This window comes from Prunus dulcis, chromosome 7 (genome assembly GCF_902201215.1).
Source record: "Prunus dulcis chromosome 7, ALMONDv2, whole genome shotgun sequence".
NCBI lineage: Eukaryota > Viridiplantae > Streptophyta > Magnoliopsida > Rosales > Rosaceae > Prunus > Prunus dulcis.
The window spans coordinates 15,469,586-15,492,391 of NC_047656.1; the positions used below are offsets into that span (position 1 = coordinate 15,469,586).

A 22,806-nucleotide genomic window follows, 5' to 3' on the forward strand; every position below is an offset into this window, starting at 1 on the left:
TTCAGAGGAAAGCATCAGGGTGAGAGAAAAGTTCTTTGAGCAACTACAGTCTCCTCTCTCTCTGTCTCTAGATGTGGTTCCAATTCGCAACTCCAATCTCTCTCCTGCAGCAGTACAGTCAAACAATGTCTTGATGCATTCAAAATATGTGGACCAAAAATATCATACCTTTTTGTGTGGGGGGGAAATACAGTTGGTATGCTCCTTGGACAGCAAGTCTTTGCTATATATGCATATGAGCTTAATTATTAACTAACAACCCTTTGCCAGTTCTTCTCTTAGCACCAAAATGAGTGCATAGCTGCTCTCTGAGACTCTGCAACTGTCTGAAACAGAGATAGGGACATCAAACAAACATTAATGTCGCTAATTCATAAATAAAATTACACAACATCAATACTTCTTCTTAGCCAGCCTCTTCCTCTGCCAAAAACCCATATGTTTGAAAAAAAAAACAAACAACACAATGTTTTCTCTCAACGATCTGAAAGATCAGATGCCAACAACACCATCGGCTCTGCTTTCAGCCTATGCCTCCTTCACAGCATTCATGATGCTGGTGCGCTCCATGGCCAACGAGCTCATCCCGGCCCCTCTCCGCTCCTACATCTACAAGGCCATCAATTACATTTTTGCACCTTTCTTCTCCGTCGAGTTCACTCTGCTCATCGACCAGTACTTCGGCATGACGCGCAACCAAGTCTACGATGCCGCCGAGGTCTATCTTCGGACAAAGATCGGTCCCTCCACTGTGCGCCTCCGCGTTGGCAAAACGCCCCGGAAGAAGACCATCGGCGTCACCATTGACGAAGACGAGGAAGTCGCCGACACCTTCGACAATGTCAAGCTCAGGTGGCGTTTCTTGGTGGAGACCAAAAAGCTCGGCAAGAGCGACATGACTTCTACGAAACGTTTCTTCGAGCTGACCTTCTGCAAGAAACACAAAGACAAGGTTTTGAAGGCTTACCTGCCCTTCGTGCTTGCTCAGGCCGATGCCATCAAAGCAGAGGAAAAGGTTGTCAAGCTCTACACTCGTCATTACTGGTCGCGCAGTGATGAGGACGACGACGGCTGCTCCGAGTGGGGCTCGGTGAACCTGGAGCACCCGTCCACGTTCGAGACAATGGCGCTGGACACAGAGCTGAAGAGAACCATTATTGAGGATTTGGAGATGTTTGTGAGGAGGAGGGAGTTTTACAAGAAGGTGGGCAAGGCTTGGAAAAGAGGCTACTTGCTGTATGGCCCACCTGGTACCGGAAAATCCAGCCTAATAGCAGCCATGGCTAACTATCTCAAGTTCAATGTGTATGATTTGGAGCTTGCTAGTATTTCTAGCGACGCTGTGTTGAAGAGGGTGTTGCTGTCCACCACAAATCGTTCTATTTTGGTAATCGAGGATATTGATTGCTGCAGAGTGGATGTTCGAAACAGGGCATCGGATTCGGATTCAGATTCGGACTCAGATAACCAGGTGAGTACCTTTTTTTATTTAAAAATACTTATACTTGACGATGAAAGGTTCAATTTTTACTATATGTAAGACCAAATTACAGTTTTGATTCCACTAGTTTGAAGTTTGAATTCCGCTTTAAGTCCCTTTAGTTTTATCTTGATAGTTTTATTTCATATGGAATTTGGTCATTTGTCCTGTTAATAACACAGTTTGATATACATGTTACTGTGGCCTTGACATGGTGCCGCAGGTGACACTATCAGGCCTGCTCAACTTCATAGATGGATTGTGGTCAAGCTGTGGCGATGAGAGAATTATTGTGTTCACCACAAACCACAAGGATCGGCTTGACCCTGCATTGCTGCGTCCTGGTCGAATGGACGTCCACATTCACCTGTCCTATTGCACCACCAGTGGGTTCAGGATCTTGGCCTCTAACTACCTTGGAATTGGTGACAACAATCGTCACTGCCGTTGTGGCGAAATTGAAGGGTTGATAGAGAGCACAGAGGTGACTCCTGCAGAGGTTGCCGAGGAGCTCATGAAGAGTGAAGATGCTGATGTTGCTCTTCAAGGACTTGTCAATTTGCTCAAGCGTAAGAAGGCCGAGAGCGAGAAAAAAAAATTGCTTATCAAGAACAAGAAGCCACGAGGCAGAAAAGGGATAACAAAGTTGCTGAGGTTCATCTTCCCTGCAATGCATTCTGATGCATGATGATGATGGCCTCCCATCTCCTAGTTTAGGTTTCAAATCTTAGATAAAACCAAAACACTTTTGAGATACATATAGCTTTCGAGCTCATCTCCTAGTTTATGTTTCAAATCTGAGATATAACTCTAAACCCTTTTGAGAAACATATAGCTTTGGAGCACTCTTTATGCTATTTTATCTGATGTAATGACTTAAATGCTGAACTTGATTTATGAACTCAAGAAATGAAAGCACACAGAACCAATGGCAGATAGCAAAGTGAATCACACACCATCTCATAAACTAATTCACATACAGGGGAGAAAAATTAAAATCCTTATACTTTTAATTATGATTCGAATATGACTTGCTTTTTGTCCTTAATTGTGTTGTTTGATTGATGTAATGACTTGCTGAACTTGGTTTTCTGAACCGATCAAGAATGGAAAAACAAGCAAATTAATTAAGTTGTATGATCCAGAATTCCAGATGCATGTGATGTGTGGGGGGGAAATGCTAATATGCAAGTAGGATATAGAGATGATAGGGTCATTTGCAATCACAGAGCTCCGAGATTTCAAGCAATTATAGGCTGTTATTCTTTTCTAATTTATATGTGAATGGGCCAATGAGTAGGGACTCTGGAGGTGTGCTTTGTCCTATAAAAATTCAGAGCAACAACGCAGCAGGATGAGAAATGTGCTTCAAAATGTAATCTAAAGCAAAGGATTAGTGGTGTAGAGTAATTGCTCCTTCGGGTAAGGTTCTTTGTTCGAGTTTTAGCATCCCGTGTTGTGTACGTGAGTTTAGTATATTATTGTCTCTCTTAATAATCTAAAAGGCCCAAATCAATTTGACAAAAACAAAAAGGCCCAAATCATGGAAAATTCCATCAGAGCTTGAGAAACCCAAATCCAGGAAAAGATCAATGTGGTCAAACTCACAACTCCAATCTCTCTTCCTCATGAGGGAAGTTGCAGAGCAACAGAGTCAAACCTCTACAATATTCTCTTCATGCAATTCAAATTATGTGTGACAAAAAATTTCATGCTTTTATTGTTGTTGAAGAAATGCACTTGGTATGCGTTTAGTACAAACAAGTCTTTACTCCTATATATATATATATGCAGACAGATGAACTTAACTGCTACAAACCAATCACCAATTCTTCTTTTAGCAGCAAAAATGAGTGCATCTCTCTGAAACAGAGAGACACTTCCTGGTAATCAAAAAAACTGCTGCCTTAAAGAATCAATACCATCTCAAGTTTTCGAAACAAACACAATGTTTTCTCTCAACGATCTGAAAGGTCAGATGTCAACAACAGCATCCACTCTGTTCTCAGCCTACGCCTCCTTCGCAACATGCATGATGCTGCTCCGTTCCATGGCCAAGGAACTCATCCCTGAGCCTTTCCGCACCTACCTATTCTCGGCCATCAATTACCTTCTCACGCCTTTCTTCTCCACCAAGTTCACTCTAATCGTCGACGAGCACTCCGGCATGATACGAAACCAAGTTTACGACGCCGCTGACCTCTACCTCCGGACAAAGATCGGCCCCTCCACTGAGCGCCTCCGTGTCAGCAAGACGCCCCGCAAGAAGGACATCTCCGCCATGACGAAAGACGAGGAGGTCGCTGACACCTTTGACAACGTCAAGCTCCGGTGGCGTTTCTTGTCAGAGAGCAAGAAGGTGGGCAAGAATAACAAGAATGTTGAGAAGCGCTTCTTTGAGCTCACCTTCAGCAAGAAGCACAAAGACAAGGTTTTGAACTCTTACTTACCCTTTGTGCTTGCTCGAGCCAAAGCCATCAAGGACGAGCAAAAGGTTGTCAAGCTTTACACTCGCCATCTCTGGCCAAGCAGCAGCCACGACGAGGAGGAGGAGGAGGAGGAAGGCAATTCTTACTGGGGCTCGGTGAATCTGGAGCATCCATCTACATTTGAGACAATGGCCATGGAGCCGGAGCTTAAGAGAGCCATTGTAGAGGACATGGACAGGTTTGTGAGGAGGAGGGAGTTTTATAAGAAGGTGGGGAAGGCTTGGAAGAGAGGCTACTTGTTGTATGGCCCTCCTGGTACTGGTAAATCGAGCTTGATTGCGGCCATGGCTAACTATCTCAAGTTTAATGTGTATGATTTGGAGCTTGCAAGTATTTACAGCGACTCTCATTTGAGGAGGGTGCTGCTGTCCACCACAAATCGTTCTATTTTGGTAATCGAGGATATTGATTGCTGCAGAGTGGATGCTGGAAACAGGGCAGCGGATTCAAAATCGAAATCGAAATCGAAATCGGATTCTGAAGACCGGGTTAGTACCTGTTTTCTGTGTGTTTTTATTTTTATTTTTATTTACCTGTATCTTATTTTGATGATCATAGGTTCAATCTTTTACTATATGTAAAGCTAAGTTACAATTTTGATTCTACTAGTTTGGAGTTTGAACCATATTCCACTCAAGTCCTTTTAGTTTTATTTTGATAGTTTTATTTCATATGTGATTTGGTCATTTGTCCTGTTAATTAAATTAGATTTTTACATGGCCTCGTGATCTAATTGCAGGTGACACTACCAGGCTTCCTGAACTTCATAGATGGTTTGTGGTCAAGCTGTGGTGATGAGAGAATTATTGTGTTCACCACAAACCACAGGGATCGGCTTGACCCTGCATTGCTGCGTCCTGGTCGAATGGATGTCCACATTCACCTGTCCTACTCACCTGTCCTACTGCACAGCAAGTGGGTTCAGGATCTTGGCCTCTAACTACCTTGGCATTGCCTTTGACAACCGTCACCGTCTCTGTGGAGAAATTGAAGGATTGATAGCAAGCACAGAGGTGACCCCTGCAGAGGTTGCTGAGGAGCTCATGAAGAGTGATGATGCTGATTTTGCTCTTCAAGGACTTGTCAATTTGCTCAAGTGGAAGAATGACGCGGCAGAGAGAAAGAAACTTGCCAATCAAGAAGCCACGGCGCAAGAAACAAAGAAAATTGTCAATCAAGAAGCCACGGAGCAGGAAACAAAGATAATTGCCAATCAAGAAGCAACGGGGCAGGAAATGGATAACAAAGTTGCTGAGGTTCCATCTACCGGAACTACACATTCTGATGCATGATGATGGCCTCTCATCTCCTAGTTTATGATTCAAAATCAGATAAAAACACTCCTAGTTTATGTTTTAAAATTAGATAAACCCCTCTTTTAGATCATCTTAGCTTTCAAGCTCTCTCTTATGATATCTTATCTGATGTAACCTACTTGCTGAACTTGATTTTATGAACTCTATGAATGAAAACAATGGAAAGTTATGTCTACGTCACATAGAAAAAGAAAAATTACTATACATTAATTTATGTTGGTTCTTAGGCCTAGCTAGCAAGCAATCCGGGTCAAAGTTCACAGCAAGAATGAGCTCCATTAAAGTTTGAGAAAGCCAAATCCAGGAAATGTCCAAGACTGGGCCAGACTTTACAGTCTCCTCTCTCTCTCTCTCTCTCTCTCTCTCTCTCTCTCTCTCTAATGAGGGAACTTGTACAGCAATTCCAAGGTATGCTTGTACAGCAAGTCTTTTGCTATATATATGCAGATGAACTTAATTACTAAAAACCAAATTACCAATTCTTCTTCCAGCAACAAAACGAGTACATATAACTGCTCTCTGAAACAGATAGATTCTTGCAAAATAAAACAAACGAATTGAATGAACATACACTCCACCAAAAATGACTCTTAAGGCATGCATACATTGTGCACTGTAAAAAAATCATTTTTTATGGCGCGCATTCAACGCAAGCCGTGAAGAGTGATGATGCTGATGTTGCTCTTCAAGGACTTGTCAATTTTCTCAAACGTAAGAAGGTTGAGAGCAACAAAGTGGTGGATGAATTCATTGAAGGGACAGAGAAAGCAAAGAGGCAGAAAATTGAGAGAATATATCTACCACAATGTCACGCTGACATGGCTCTTCAAGTCCACCGAAACCACGAATGGCGGGGAGGTGGCAGCAACGGCGGGAGCAACAAGAAGCCTGCGGAAAAGCGTCATTTTGAGCTGAGTTTTCACAAGAAACACAAAGACAAAGTCATCGACTCATACCTGCCCCACGTGCTTGCTCGGGCAAATGCCATCAAAGAAGAACAAAAAGTTGAGAAGCTTTACAGCCGTAGCCTGTGTTCATATGATGATGACATGACGATGATCAGTAGCTGGGGCTCAGCTTATCTGGAGCACCCGTCTACTTTCCAGACGATGGCTCTGGACCCGTAGATGAAGAAAATAATTAAGGTTTGTGAGGAGGAGGGAGTTTTATAAGAAGGCAGGCAAGGCTTGGAAGAGAGGCTACTTATTGTATGGCCCTCCTGGCACTGGCAAGTCAAGCTTGATTGCGGCCATGGCTAATTATCTCAAGTTCGACGTGTATGATTTGGAGCTGGCTAGTATTTATAGCAACCATGAACTGAGGAGGGTTTTGTTGTCAACTACAAATCATTCTATTTTGGTGATAGAGGATATTGATTGCACTGTGGATTTGAAGAACCGCAAGTTGAAGGACAAAGACTACTCTCAACTAGGACCTAACAAGGCCAGTCATCTCTCATCACTAACTTTTCATAAATTTTCTTAATCTAATTTTTAGTCAACATTTAACTCAACCTTCAATTCAATCCTTGATTTATTTTAGGTTTTTTATGTTTTAATAATCAAAACTATGTTGCAAGGCAATTGGCATGGTGTTATATATGTATGTATATATATATATATATATATATATATATATATATATAACAAATTGGGTATTGCAGTTGACACTCTCTGGCCTACTCAACTTCATAGATGGATTGTGGTCAAGCTGTGGCGATGAGAGAATCATTGTGTTCACTACAAACCACAAGGATCGGCTCGACCCTGCATTGCTGCGTTCTGGTCGAATGGACGTCCACATTCACCTCTCATATTGCACAACAAGCGGGTTCAGGATCTTGGCCTCTAACTACCTTGGCATCCACAACCCTCATCCGCTTTGCGGCAAAATTGAAGGGTTGATAGAGAGCGCAGAGGTGACCCCTGCAGAGGTTCCGAGGAGCTCATGAAGAGTGATGACGCTGATGGTGCTCTTCAAGGACTTGTCAATTTTCTGAAACGTAAGAAGGTCGAGAGTAACAAAACCGAGGATGAAATTGAAGAGTCGACTGAGAAAGCAAAGAGGCAGAAAACTGATGCGGGTGAAGAAACAGAGTAAATTGCTGGACTTGGGTGCCTGATCAACTCAAACAATGAAAATATAGGGAGACTAGATGAGTAAAGTTTGAATTGCCGTCCACTTCTTTGTAGCTTTTTTGTTTTGTCTAAATTAGGTACTTACTTTCGAATATCTTGTTCGAAATATTTTTTTTACTCTTCATATTAGTACTACACCCCCATTTACATTTTTACCTATCTAAAATACTTTTTTGGGAATAAAAATAATTTGTATTAGTAGTCCTGATCTCTTGGACTACAGGGGTTCAAGAAATTTGTGGTCACTCATCTTTGGATGTAAATTCAAAGGTTCACTCACTCTTGCACTTATTTTAAGAAACTTTTTTGAACCATTGGATTAATATTCACCGATGGGTGACCATAATTTTTTAGACTCCTGTGGTCCAAGAGATCGGGACTGTTTGTATTAGATAGATATTATCATTGTTTGTTTAGCTATAATATTATTATATGTATTAGGTTATCTATGTATATTGGTGTGTGTCCATTAATTTATTTTTGGTTGAAACGTTTTTTTTATGCTCAAATCTTGGAGCACCGCCATTAAGTATTTAAACCCAGAAAGAACAGGTTCAAAAAATAAGTGCCCAAGAATAGGTTTCAAAATTCAAAGCAATTAAATATAAATGTTAAAAATAAGGGATTTGACAAGTAAAATGGATGGAAGTATGATGAGGGTAAGTATGAACCAACACAGAGAAACTTATTGTTGGACTTGGGTTCTCAACAACTCAGGTTTTAAAGGGTTTCTTTAAAATGAGCTTCAGATACCTAATTAACTAAACCAGTTAGCTTTTGTCTACGCTTTTATATTTGGACATAGCTTTGCGTGTTATTTTGGTATCCAGTTCGAATTTGGACTTAGTAATCCATCTGTTTCTTATATGTTTTAGTTCGTTTTAACTTAGTTTATAGCTGCTTTGTTTTTTTTCGGTTGTTGTTTTTTTCAGTGTAAGCGATAGTCTAAATTCACACACACAATTAAAATATCATGAGAGTTCAAACATAAAATCTCTAATCTACAAATCAAAGTAATTTTTCATTGGAATAGACCCATTAGCTTTTGTACGTCTTCATGGGGTTTGAATTATTTGGAGAAATTTATGTACATCATGCTTTGCCGAGTCAATAACGTTGGATTCTTGCTTGTGATTGGTCAAATTAACAATATTGCTGTCTAAAGTAAATGATTGAAAGCATCAAATCCATCAAATCAAACATGGATGGTGTGCATGCAGTAGGCTTCTTCCCCGCTCTTGCTGTGCAATTGTGACCGACTGTGGTTGCACTTGCTATATGAACTCCCTTCCCGAGTAAGTATCAACCCCCCCAATATACATATATTTTAACAAAAAGTCGAAAGCTTGCTCTCCCTCTCTGTGAAAAGAGAGAGAAACTACTAGGAAATCAAGCATGCATGGTCAATAAAAAATAGTTTATTGCCACTACACTACATATATCATATTGAATAATAGTTTTTGTGCTTACGCTAGTGAAAAAAACAGGACAACACATACCACGCGTGCTTTGCCCACAAAAAAAAAAAGCATTAGTGTTGTCTCTTCAACTTTGGCACTTATAAAAAAGTCGGTGTGTATTTACTTTTCAACAGGCCATTAGCTGTTGTATCCATTTTTCTCCATGATGCTTTATACAATTTGACTTAAAAAAAGAGCTTTTTACAAAAGCAAAAAAGAAATATTTGTATATTGAGAGAAAAATTATTAATTATTGGGACCATACTTGTCACAATAAGCATTATAACTTTATAACAACATTAATACAGACGAACGAAAATGATGAAGTATCTACTTATATTATAATACATATCATATATAACCATACTCGGTATTTAGGTAACCTTATTTTTTTTTGTAAGTGCCGAAGGGAATATTTGACTAGGACGCTACAGATAAGACTAGTGATGGAAAAGAAATATCGTATCCTACTCAGATTGCTAAGAGAAAAAGGAGGGACTTGGTCAACAAAACGACAACAAGAAACTCCTAAGCAACTTCTCAAGCACCAACCCAACTATTATATATATATAATATACATAGAGCTTTTATTGAGAGATATCTCAAACTAACTTATTTAAAGAATACTCTTGTAGGATCTATTCCGTAATGTATTTCATTAATTTTAACAATCTATTTTGTAGATACTCATTCAAGAATCATCTTTATAAAAAATTACTTGAATCTGATATCATTTCACCACTCAATTGAATTATTGAAATTTTAGTACTTTCTTGAAGTCCCTTTGTAGGACACAATTGGATATCAAAACGGTTTTCGATTTATCTAATTTTTTTATAAAGATGATTTATAAATGTAAACTTGAAAAATAAATTATTTGAATTATTGAAAATAAATTCACAATGAACAATGAACACTAAAGGGTGTTACTTAAATAAAATTATTTGAGGAAGAAAGTGACTATATATATATATATATATATATGTATCTTCTCCTTGTTCTCTCAACCTTTACTGCCTTCCTTCCTTTCCCTTGCTTGCAGCATATCCATCCATAATGATTTTCATCGTGGAACAACTCATGCTCCTCATTTCTACTGCCCTCAGTTACCTTTCTACACTTTTCTCCCCTCATCCTCGCCAATGTTATGACCTTACTCTCATCATCCACCAGAACAACGCCCCACCCAACCAAGTCTACGAAGCGGCCCAACTCTACCTCCCCACCATTGACTTGATCAATCCCACCACCCGAACCATCCAAGTCAGCAAAACGCCGCGCCAAGAAACCGTCAAGCTTGCCATCGACAGCGGTGAGCAGATCGTCGACACCTTTGAGGACATTAACCTCAACTGGCTCTACGTGGTCCAAACATTCCCGACCGGCCAGGTAACACGTCGCTTCGAGCTAACCTTCCACAAGAAACACAAAGACAAAGTCCTGACCTCCTACTTGCGCCATGTGGTTACTCGGGCTGAAGCCATTAAAAAAGAGGAAAAGATTCTCAAACTTCGTAGCGTTAACTCACCATCACGAGTGGATCTGGAGCACCCAGCCACGTTCGAGACGATCGCCATGGAGCCCGACCAGAAGACAAAGATTATCAAGGACTTGGACAGATTTGTGAGGAGGAGGGAGTTTTATAAGAAGGTTGGGAAGGCCTGGAAAAGAGGCTACTTGTTGTATGGCCCTCCTGGCACTGGCAAGTCGAGCTTGATTGCAGCCATGGCTAATCATCTCAAGTTTGACGTGTATGAATTGGAGCTCGACGGTATTTGCAGTGACTCTCAGTTGAAGAGAGTGTTGCTATCCACTAAAAATCGTTCTATTTTGGTGATTGAGGATATTGATTGCACCGTCCGTGACATGCAAGACCGGAAATCGGAGCAGCCCACGGTTAGTACATACTCTTTTTTTATATGTAGATTTTTTTGGGGCATTCACATAGTGTTCTGTTGATATTTGCAGTTCACACTCTCAGGCCTGCTAAACTTCATGGATGGTCTGTGGTCAAGCTGCGGTGACGAGAGAATTATTGTGTTCACAACAAATCACAAGGATCGGCTTGAGCCTGCACTGTTGCGTCCTGGTCGAATGGACGTCCACATTCACATGTCGTATTGCACTCCGCATGCGTTTAGGGTCTTGGCCTCCAACTACCTTGGCATTCAAGACTTGAATCATCATGGCCTTTACGGAGAAATCACAGGCTTGCTAGAGAGCACAGAGGTCACCCCTGCTGAGGTCTGTGAGCAACTGTTGAAGAGAGATGATGATGTTGACGACGATGATGCTGATGCTGCTCTTGCTGGACTTGTCAACTTTCTCAAACTCAAGAAGCTTGAAGAGACTAATAATATTGATAAACCAGAAACTCAAGAAGGATCTCAATGTTAATGATGATGACGGTGACAACTCGTCCACCTAGCATGAGCTAGGGCAGTAGAATAAGTTAGTGTCATATGTCCCATCTGATTATGAAGTAATGTATGGTTATATTCAGACTCTTCCCTTTTTTTTTCTTTCTTAATTATAGCGTACCTACCAAAGTAGAGAAATTATGTGGAAAAAGACCTGCAAACAGAGACCTTGACTTTTGGTCAACAAGGAAGGCAAAGAGAAGCGACCACCAGCATTTGATGGAAATTTCTGTTCTTATACAACTTCTAACAAGTCTCGTTGACTTAGGGTCCCTTTTTGGGGTTGACACGTAATTGTGACCATAAGGAAAATGTTGCATTTTCTGAAACGAAATCCATACCAAATGATCTTTCTGAACCTCTTAACTATACCTCTGCAGAAGTCTTGGCAATCTTGCTCTGATCAAACATGATCCAATGGTGTGCAGAGAAAATTAAAAAAGTGACAAACGTAATAAGTTTCACTTGCCCCTGGCTCAATTCTACTTTTTTCTTACATCCTTAATCAACCAATGCAAATATATTCCATTCCTTATCAGTTGTCCCATTAATATATTTATGAAATACCATATCAGTTTGCAAACATTTTTAGATTTGGTTGAGCTTGAGACATGGTTGTTCAAGGGAATAAGGGGATTGAGAATTGTTGATTTTCAAGTAGGAGTTTGAGACGGTGTTGTTCAACCTCACAACTTAATAAGCATATATACTTCCACAATCAACGCCACCTCACTCGATCAACACTTGATTTCGTTGAATTAAACTAATTTCTCTTGTATTAAGATACCAAGTTGACAACTCCTAAATTATCTTCTAAGTTTATTGCCCTGCTAGCACTTGGTATCGATTTGAAGTTGCTAGGCTAGTTTATTTTCCTAAAATCGGTTCATCAGTCTGTCAATTCCTCACTTACTTTTTATGTAAGTTATTGTTTATAATTAATTGAATCGAGAAATCTTCTGTTTATTTGTGAATTTTTATTTTTAGAAAAATTCCATATATGAGGTTAAGTGCAGCTCTTAATTAGAACATCTATAGTGGGGTGGTGTATAATGGGGTATGTTAAATATATACCCGTTATGATCGGAATCACCCAGAATGAGGGTGTAAATAAATGTATAATCACATCACCACCATGAGATGTAAATTTAGATGCAATTGTACATATTTTTTTAAATCCCCATTGTGGGTGGAACCCAACTGAAAAAAGTCAAGGAAAAATAGAAAAAAGTCGGAATAAAAAGGTGGGACCCAGCTAACAACAATGGTGCATGCAACGGTATGGCTCGATTTTGTCCTCATCCCATTTCTTCCTTTTTTTAATTCAACTTGTTTCCATTTTTTTTTTGGGACAAAATTCAACTTGTTTCCATGATCTCTCCCATCTCTCTACTTTTGATATTTATTTATAATTTCATATATATATATATATAATATTAAATTAATAATTTACTGACTTTCCAACCTTAAGACAGAGATTCAGTATAGAGAAATTATTGTATGATATCGTATCATCACTTCAATTGATGATACTTCCGTTTATCTTTCATAGAAGATTATAACCTTTTTTGTAAAGCATAATTAAAAACATCAATTTCACCTTTTTGAATAAACTTTTTAAAAAAGCTTTAATTGTTTTAGAAAATGACATATTGCACATTTTTAGATTAAATGTACTTTACAATCCAACGATTCTTTTTTAATGAAATTGTATTTTCTCCAAATTCAAATATTTTTAGGTCTATTTGTTTAAAAAAAATAAAATTAACCTAATACAAAAAAAAAATTTAATTTTATAAAATAAACACAAAATACAAATTTAACACATTAACAAATTAAGACAAACAAATCAATTATACATATTTAGATTTACATAGTTTTTCATTGGAGAAAAAAACGTATTTACACTTCCCGAATGTGTAAAGGAGATATAAAAGTGTATTTACACCCCCCCAAAAATACACCTCCTACTGTAGAAGTTCTTAGGTATTTGATAATTTTTTGATTTTGTGTTATGTTGACATTTGCAGTTCACGCTCTCGGGCCTACTAAACTTCATGGATGGTCTGTGGTCAAGTTGCGGTGATGAAAGAATTATTGTGTTCACAACAAACCACAAGGATGACGATGATGATGCTGCTCTTGTAAGAGTTGTCAAGGTCACCCCTGCTGAGATTTGTGAGGAAGTACTGAAGAAAAATGACGAGGACGAGGACGACGATGATGATGCGGCTCTCGAAAGAGTTGTCGACCTTCTCAAACTTGAAGGGACTAATAGTATTGAAAAGACAGAAATGCAAGCAGAAAAAAGGCAGGAAAATGGATCTCAAGTGAATGATGAAAGTGACAACCCATGCATCCAACATGAGCATGGGCGGATGCAACAAGGGACAAGAGGGGTCAATTGACCCCTTGGCATGCCGGCGTTTGCTGTGGAGGTCGCAGGAGAACAGTTGCAGACCCCTTGGCCAGCAGCTTGTTGACCCTTGGATGCACTGAACGTGCTCGATGAAAGTCCCCAAAGACAGAGAGAGAGGTTGGTTGATGGGTTACCGCGATGGTAACGGGTGTGTGAGTTTTAATTTTGGATAGAGAGAGAAAGAAAAGGAAAGACAAGGTAGAGCAGATCAAAAGGAATTTGTGTTGCAAACCAGAGGAGCAAAATAGTCACTGGAAGAAAGCCACAGACAGAGAGTTCGACATAAACAAAAGTGCCTAAAATTATTAAAAAATAAATGATTTATGAAACTATAATGCAAAGTTTTTAATAAAGAACTCATCGTGTACAATTGAAATTTGGATGGAAACTATTTTTCTGTTTTTCTAGTGTTATTTTCTTCTAAAAAAATTTCGAAGTTTTTACGCAGTGACCCCTTGGCTCGAGAATCCTGGATCCGCCACTAAACATGAGCTATAGCGATTCCCTTTTAGATAAGTCTTTTTGTTATTAGTACCTTTGTAGGTAAAGAAATCTGGATGTCAAGTACTCTAATCCTAGTTTTGTTTGGTGTCATGTCAGGTGTTGTCCTATTATCCTATCTGATTATTATATAATCACTTTGGTTATATCGATAAATAAAGTAAGTAATGGTGTGGTTAGTTCAAATTCTATTCAAACTCTAATATTATTTTCTTTCACGAATGTGCACTAGCAACATATATACATAAGGTGATGCGCATTGCCAAATAAATCCTCTATGATCCCCAAATCAATTTTGGGATCAATTCTTCAACAAACACCAACTTACCAAAGTGGAGAAGATTTATATTTTTTGTTGCACTTCTTCATAGGTTTTGAATTTTGATGCAACCAGAAGCTTTTTGTGTGTGTTGTTGCATGTGAATGGCTGGAAAAGAATAGCAACTGTGTGAAATTGATCAAGTTAAGATCAATCCGGTATTGATTGAAAACATCAAAGCCATCAAATTAGTCCTCGTCTGCTCTAGGTTTCTTTATTCATTTTGGCCTCAAATATTAAATACATGTGTTTAAAAAGCAATAACAATCTAATCAAATAACTCACCCAACCCAACTCCTACGTTCAACGTATAGTCCTAACACAATCAAATATTTTGTTCAATATTTGTCCAGAGACTTACCTACAAACTAGGTCACCTAGCACACTAAAAATAGATATCTAGCATAAGGTGAAATTCGACCACCAAAAAAAAGAAGAAAGGCATAAGGAGAAAAAGGAGAGACTATTGTCAACTAAACGACAATAACCTACACAAAACACAATGCACGCGGTTTTGACTGGTGGTGTACAAGTAGACTTCTTTGTTGATCTTGCCACGTGCAATTGTCTGCGGCTGTGGTTTCACTAGTACTGTATATGAACTTACCCCCTAAGTAACAAACCTCAAATATATATCCCCAAATTTGATTAAAAAATCCCCCAACAAGAACATCTCCTTCTTCTTCTTCTTCTTCTTCTCAACCTCTGCCTTGCTTACCCTGCATCCATCCATCCGCCATGAATTTCATCGTGGAGGAACTCATGCTTTTCATTTCCACTGCCCTCAATTACCTTGCTACCCTTTTCTACCCTGGCCATTATCATCATGACCTCACTTTCATCATCCGCCAGAAGAGCACGCCACCCAACCAAGTCTACGACGCCGCCGAGCTCTACCTCCCATCCATCGAGTTGATCAATCCCTCCACTCGTACTATCGGCGTCAGCAAAACACCGCGGCAAGAAGCCGTCAAGCTTGCCATGGAAAGCGGTGAGCAGATCGCCGACACCTTTGAGGACATTAACCTCAACTGGCTCTACGTGGTCCAAACATTCCCGACCGGCCAGGTAACACGTCGCTTCGAGCTAACCTTCCACAAGAAACACAAAGACAAAGTCCTGACCTCCTACTTGCGCCATGTGGTTACTCAGGCTGAAGCCATTAAAAAAGAGGAAAAGATTCTCAAACTTCGTAGCGTTAACTCACCATCACGAGTGGATCTGGAGCACCCAGCCACGTTCGAGACGATCGCCATGGAGCCCGACCAGAAGACAAAGATTATAAAGGACTTGGACAGGTTTGTGAGGAGGAGGGAGTTTTATAAGAAGGTGGGCAAGGCTTGGAAAAGAGGCTACTTGTTGTATGGCCCTCCTGGCACTGGCAAATCCAGCTTGATTGCAGCCATGGCTAATCATCTCAAGTTTGACGTGTATGAATTGGAGCTTGATGGTATTTACAGTGACTCTCAATTGAAGAGCGTGTTACTGTCCACTGCAAATCGTTCTATTTTGGTCATTGAGGATATTGATTTCAGCGCCGTTAATGCTCGAAAACGAAAGTGCCGGGTTAGTACCTACCTATACCTACCTAAATTTTTCTGTGAATTAGGTGTTCGATAATTTTTGGTTTTTTTTTTTTGGTGTAACATAGTAAAAATGTTAATTACTATGCTGATATTTGCAGATCACGGTCTCAGGCCTGCTAAACTTCATGGATGGTCTGTGGTCGAGCTGCGGTGACGAGAGAATTATTGTGTTCACAACAAACCACAAGGATCGGCTTGAGCCTGCATTACTGCGTCCTGGTCGAATGGACGTCCACATTCACATGTCTTATTGCACTCCGTATGCGTTTAAGGTTTTGGCCTCCAACTACCTTGGTGTTCAGGACTTGGACCGTCATCCTCTTTATGGAGAAATCGCGGGGTTGCTAGAGAGCACAGAGGTCGCCCCTGCTGAGGTTTGTGAGGAGCTATTGAAGAGAGATGATGATGTTGACGATGATGATGTTGATGCTGCTCTCGAAGGAGTTGTCAAATTTCTCAAACTCAAGAAGCTTGAAGGGGATAATAATAATATTGATGAACCAGAATTTCAAGAAGGAAAAAGGCAGGATGTGGATGTCAGTGTTAACGATGACGACAGTGAGAGCTCAAGCACCTAAAATAACGATGACGACAGTGATAGGCAATAGAATAAGTTGCATCTTCCGATGGCCTAGCTAGTCCCTCTGGCTTTAAGTACTTTTGTCTTTGAGTTTTGAGTACTTTTGTATTTGGTTTTGTTTGGTGTTATGTTTCTCCTTTCTGTTTGGCTATCCTTGCGGGGTGCTATGCTATCCTTGTTATGTTTATTATATGTCCTCGTCTCGCTCTCCTTCTAGCAGAATTGATATGGGTAGATGGTCCTGGTATTTATCCAGAAAATTTGGTGGGCCGAAAATGAAATTTCACATTTTGAGATTTACACAATTCACATATTTTCATAGAATTTGAGCTCGGGATTTTGGATTGTGAAATCCCCTAATATTGCTCGCATGTAATTTGCAAAATTCTGAGTTTATAGTATTGGAAATGCTGCAAAATGCTCCGTTTTCCATGAGTGAAATCCCGATTTCTGCTCATATCCCATCTTTTTCCCCTCGTCCAAACAGTGGCTGCTATTAGAAATGCAATAATTAACAACAGTTTGTTTGTTAATTATAGTGTACATACCGAAGTGGAGAAATTATGTGGAAGAAGTCGTCTTCGTCGCTATTGCTTTGCAAATGTGTGTGGCTGACCGGCATGCACATGTCCATTTGGCTTTTTGTGGTTCCATGTCTTTTACTAGGGATTGTGGGGTCTACCCAAACCTGAATTTTTTTTCTTCTTTTTGTTCTTGCAAATCAAGCAACCTCAACTATATATATAACCAAATTTTGATAGAAACAAAAAAAAAATCCACCCAACAGGAGCATCCTCCTTCTTCTCAACCTCTGCCTCCCTTGCCCTGCATCCATCCATCCGCCATGAATTATCATCATGGCCTTACTTTGATCATCCGCGAGGAGGGCTCGCCATCCAACCAAGTCTACGACGCCGCCCACCTCTACCTCCCAACCATTCAATTGATCAATCCCTCCACTCGGACCATCGGAGTCACCAAAACACCGCGCAGAGAAACGGTCAAGCTCGCCATTGAAAGCGGTGAGCAAGTCCCCGACACCTTTGACGGCATTGACCTGAACTGGCTTTACGTGGTCGAAAAATGTCCGGACGGCTGTGATGAACGTCGCTTTGAGCTGACGTTTCAAAAGGAACACAAAGACAAAGTCATGACCTTCTACTTGGCCTATGTTGTTCGTCGCGCCGAAGTCATTAAACAAGAGAGCAAGATTCTCAACCTCCGCAACGTTAACTCATACGACCAAGTCGAATTCGAGCACCCGGCTACGTTTGAGACGATAGCCATGGAGCCCGGCCTAAAGCGAAAGATTATAAAGGATTTGGAGAGGTTTGTGAGCAGGAGGGAGTTTTATAAGAAGGTGGGCAAGGCTTGGAAAAGAGGCTACTTGTTGTATGGCCCACCTGGCACTGGAAAATCCAGCTTGATTGCAGCCATAGCTAATTATCTCAAGTTTGATGTGTTTGAATTGGAGCTTGATGCTATTGACAGTGACTCTGAGTTGAAGAGGGCGTTGCTGTCCACTACAAATCGTTCCATTTTGGTGATTGAGGATATTGATTGCTCCGTCAATAAAGATAAGGAAAACCGGGTCAGTACCTACTCCTTTTTTGTAAATTTTTATACTAAGTGACACCGGGAATCGAATCTAGAACCTTGGATCATGGGCTGAATTTTTATTTTTATTAATTAGTATATTTGATAGTTTTGTGATTTTGTTCTGTAAATAATAAAGATTAATATTATATGTTGATATTTGCATGCATGCAGTTCACACTGTCAGGCCTACTAAACTTCATGGATGGTTTGTGGTCAAGTTGCGGAGATGAGAGAATTATTGTGTTCACAACAAACCACAAGGATCGGCTTGACCCTGCATTGTTGCGTCCTGGCAGAATGGATGTCCACATTTACATGGGTTATTGCACCCCAAGTGGGTTTAAGGTTTTGGCCTCCAACTACCTTGGCATTCCTGACTTGGACGGTCATGGCCTTTACGGAGAAATCGTAGGCTTGCTAGAGAGCACAAAGGTTACCCCTGCTGAGATTTGTGAGGAACTACTGAAGACAAATGATGAGGATGATGATGAAGATGCTGATGCTGCTCTCGAAAGACTTGTCGACTTTTTCAAACTCAAGAAGCTTGAAGGTGATAAACCCGAAATTGAAGAGGCAAAAAAGCAGAAAATGGATGTCGATGTTAATAATGTTAATATTTTCAAGAGAGAAACTGAAGAAGAAAGAAGGGAGGAAATGGATGTCAAAGTGAATGATGACATAGAAAATAAATGATGGTGATATATAGATGCTGGAAAGTGTTTGGTAGCAAAAATCAGTTGTATAATTAATATATATGTATTAATTAATCTTCTTCATTATAATGGAAAAAGGTCGAATTAATCATTCCATGGTTAATTGTGGTAAGGTAGTCAAGAAAAAGGAAGGCAAAGAGAAGCAAACAAATGAAGGTACTGGGCGTGAAATTTCTGTGCAACCAAATGAAGGCTTTTTTTGTTTGTTGTGCATGTAAATGGTTAGAAAAGAGTCAAGCATGATCATGATTCATGATTCATGATTCATGATAGGAGAAAACTAGTACCCACCCCGCCTCCTACGTTCACTTCACATGATAGGAGAAAAAGAGTCAAGCATTTGTATTGTTATTGTACCACTAGCAGTCCAAAAATAATCAATCAAATATTTATCCAAAACACGAGGAAAGGGATAGACTTTAGTCAACAAGATCACAATAACATACTGGGGATTGTATGCACGCGGTTTTGGGTCTAAACAACTTGCAAATTAAGCCAACCCTCACGTAAATATCCCCTACTTTGATCCAATTTTAATTTGTAAAAGATGTGATTAGAGAAGGTGCATGTATACATTTTGACTGATAAAAAGGCTACAGTCAAGACCAATAGGGCGTTGTGGCTCAAGTTTTTGGTGTGCTCTCAAGTGATCTAAGTTCAAGTCTCATTGTACTTATGCGTGTGAGTTTTTCATTTCTCTTTTCTAACTTTGGCCCAAAAAAAATATAAAAACTACAATCAAGTGGTATTGTCTTAACAAAAATTTGGCAAAATAGTCGTTTCAAGAATTTATGTTGGTGGATGTGGTCACCACAATACTTCTTCAAATGGTGATGGTGATATAATTCATTTGAGCACCTGGGTTGTTTTAGGATTTCGACTATTTTGAATTCATGGAATTTATTTGAGATGATACTTAATTATATAATGATGTGGACTATTAATTTTGGTGCGGTTTTTGTCGGTTTTTATTTTGGTTTTAGAGACTTTGGTCAGATTGGAAACCAGAAAAAAAGGCAGACTAACAAGAGGAAGGCAAGGAGAAGCAACCACGAACCAGCAGCTTATGGGGTTTGATGCATGTCAGGGATATGGACCCACTCCACAGTGAAAACTTGCCGTGGATGCAGGTGCAGCACGCGTAGGCACAAATGCCCTGGAAATTGTACTGGGCTATGGCTAGCCCCCTGTCTTGTTTATGTCATACTTGGAGTTGTGGGGTCTACCCAAACGCGGTTGTGGGTCTAAAAACAGCTTGCAAAGTAAGCAACCTCTCAACTATATATATATAGAAACGTCCCCACAACACCATCCACACCTTGTTCTCAAGCTGTGTGTCTCTCTCTCTCTCCCTTGCTGCATCAATCCATCCGCCATGAATTTTATCTTGGAGCAGCTCCTGCTTCTCATTTCCACTGCCCTCAATTACCTTGCTATCCTTATCTCCCCTCGTCATGATCTTCATGATCGTCATGAGGACCTTACTTTCATCATCCGCCAGGACTACAGGCCACCCAACCAAGTCTACGACGCCGCCGAGCGCTACCTCCCAACCATTGACTTGATCAATCCCTCCACCCGAACCATCCAAGTGAGCAAAACGCCGCGGCAAGAGACCGTCAAGCTTGCCATGGAAAGCGGTGAGCAAGTCCCCGACACCTTTGAGGACATTAACCTCAACTGGCGTTACGTGGTCGAAACATTCCGTGACGGCAGCGTAGAACATCGCTTTGAGCTAACGTTCCAAAAGAAACACAAAGAAAAAGTCATGAGCTCCTACTTACCCTATGTGGTTGGTCGGGCCGAAGCCATTAAAAAAGAGGAAAAGATTCTCAAACTTTCTAACCTTACCAGCTCATCAGTGGATTTGGAGCACCCAGCTACGTTCGAGACGATCGCCATGGAGCCCGACCTGAAGAGAAAGATTATGAAGGACTTGGACAGGTTTGTGGCCAGGAGGGAGTTTTATAAGAAGGTGGGCAAGGCTTGGAAAAGAGGCTACTTGTTGTATGGCCCTCCTGGTACTGGAAAATCCAGCCTGATTGCGGCCATGGCTAATCATCTCAAGTTTGATGTGTTTGATTTGGAGCTTGCTAGTATTCGCAGCGACTCTCATTTGAAGAGCGTGGTTCTGTCCACTACAAATCGTTCCATTTTGGTGATTGAGGATATTGATTGCTCCGTCCATAATAAAGATAACCGGGTCAGTACCTACTCTTTTTTTTTTTTTTTTTTTCTTTTTTGTGAATTTTAATTTTTCTTTAAATGCACCTCTTAATTGTGTATTTGATAATTAAATAATAAAAATATTATTTACATTCAGTGTTATGTTGCTTTTGTAGTTCACACTCTCAGGCCTACTAAACTTCATGGATGGTCTTTGGTCAAGTTGTGGTGATGAGAGAGTTATTGTGTTCACAACAAACCACAAGGATCGTCTCGACCCTGTATTGCTGCGTCCTGGTCGAATGGACGTCCACATTCACATGTCTTATTGCACACCGAGTGCGTTTAGGATTTTGGCCTCCAACTACCTTGGAATTCAAGACTTCGACAGCCATCGACTTAAGGGAGAAATCGTAGGGTTGCTAGAGAGCACAAAGGTCACCCCTGCTGACATTTGTGAAGATTTCTTGAAGGAAAATGACGATGATGTTGATGTTGATGATGATGATGATGTTGATGCTGCTCTTGAAAGAGTTGTCAAGTTTCTCAAACTTAGGAAGCTTGAAGGGGCTAATAATGTTGATGAGACAGAAACTCAAGAAGAAGAAAAAGCAGGAAATGGACCTGAAAGTGAATGATGAAGGTGATAACTCATCCATCTAATATGAGCTATAGCGAGCCCCTTTGAGATGGTTTTGGGATCAAGTACTTTTGTTGGAAAAATAAATATGGATGTTAGATTCCTAGGTTTTGTTTGGTGTCACATGTCCCTTTTCTGTTGGGTCCATGTTTGGTGTTGTCCTATTATCCTATCTGATTATGATGTAATCACTTTGGTTAATTATATCGATAAATAAACTAATGGTGTGGTTAACCCTTTTTCGTTTTTCCCTTTTTCTTGTTCTTTTCAAAATGATCTTCTTACTTTAACATTAAATGTTTGAGATTATATTCGCAATTTTACATCCCCATATAATTGCATCCAACCCACCGGAGATGTAATTTGGGATTCCAAGAGATTAAGGATAAACATACTACTTTTTCATGCTCCAGAGTGCAAGTGTCTTTTGAAATTACAAAAATTAACGACTTTTTTCTTTGACTGAATTTTCTTTCATTGGGAGTTTTCAAGGCGAGGTTTTAATAAGGCTTAGACTGTATCGGTTTGCAAGAAATTCTTGTATTTAAATGACTATTAAATGAAGCTTTTTTTTTTTATATATATATTAGTGGTGTTAGGGAGTTACAATTGACTCCTTTCCGTTACAGTAATTAAGTCCATTAATAATAGGCAATGGTTAGTAACGTGAAGAAGGCAATTGTAACTCCCTAGCAAGTGGAAAAAAGTTCACGGAGAAAACTGTTTGCAATTTTTTAGTCCAAAATAAAATGGTCTTGTAGTAGATTAATACCAAATAGAGGAACTAAGTAAGAAATAAAAGTATATGTCCCATATTCATGTGGCAAAAGTCATGCAAACTGAGACTTTGACTTTGGTCAACAGGGAAGGCAACGGGAAGCAACCACCAGCATTTGATGGAAATTTCTGGTCTTACAGAACTTCTTCAAACATGTCTCGTTGACTTGGGACCCTTTTACGCGTTCACAAGTAATTGTGAG

General features: G+C 40.0%; 2 protein-coding genes and 3 pseudogenes across 3 annotated transcripts; all 5 read left to right on the forward strand.

Moving 5' to 3' along the window:
• The first annotated feature begins 451 nt into the window (after nt 1–451).
• Nucleotides 452–2,390, forward strand: LOC117635889 (AAA-ATPase At2g18193-like). The gene is made up of 2 exons (XM_034370264.1): nt 452–1,471; nt 1,704–2,390. The coding sequence occupies exons 1-2, from the start codon at nt 467–469 to the stop codon at nt 2,166–2,168; spliced, it is 1,470 nt and encodes a 489-aa protein (XP_034226155.1). The 5' UTR covers nt 452–466; the 3' UTR covers nt 2,169–2,390.
• Nucleotides 2,391–3,428: 1,038 nt separating this feature from the next.
• Nucleotides 3,429–5,384, forward strand: LOC117635888 (annotated as a pseudogene).
• Nucleotides 5,385–6,103: 719 nt separating this feature from the next.
• On the forward strand, nt 6,104–7,385 carry LOC117635449 (annotated as a pseudogene).
• A 2,509-nt stretch (nt 7,386–9,894) lies between these two features.
• Nucleotides 9,895–17,008, forward strand: LOC117635450 (annotated as a pseudogene). Its single transcript, XR_004586896.1, has 5 exons — nt 9,895–11,275; nt 11,896–11,960; nt 13,334–13,633; nt 15,197–16,108; nt 16,227–17,008. The product of XR_004586896.1 is annotated as an uncharacterized LOC117635450 (transcript).
• Nucleotides 17,009–17,456: 448 nt separating this feature from the next.
• On the forward strand, nt 17,457–22,066 carry LOC117635451. Its single transcript, XM_034369766.1, has 4 exons — nt 17,457–18,299; nt 18,479–18,997; nt 20,351–21,223; nt 21,363–22,066. The coding sequence occupies exons 1-4, from the start codon at nt 17,553–17,555 to the stop codon at nt 21,822–21,824; spliced, it is 2,601 nt and encodes an 866-aa protein (XP_034225657.1). The 5' UTR covers nt 17,457–17,552; the 3' UTR covers nt 21,825–22,066.
• The last annotated feature ends 740 nt before the right edge of the window (nt 22,067–22,806 follow it).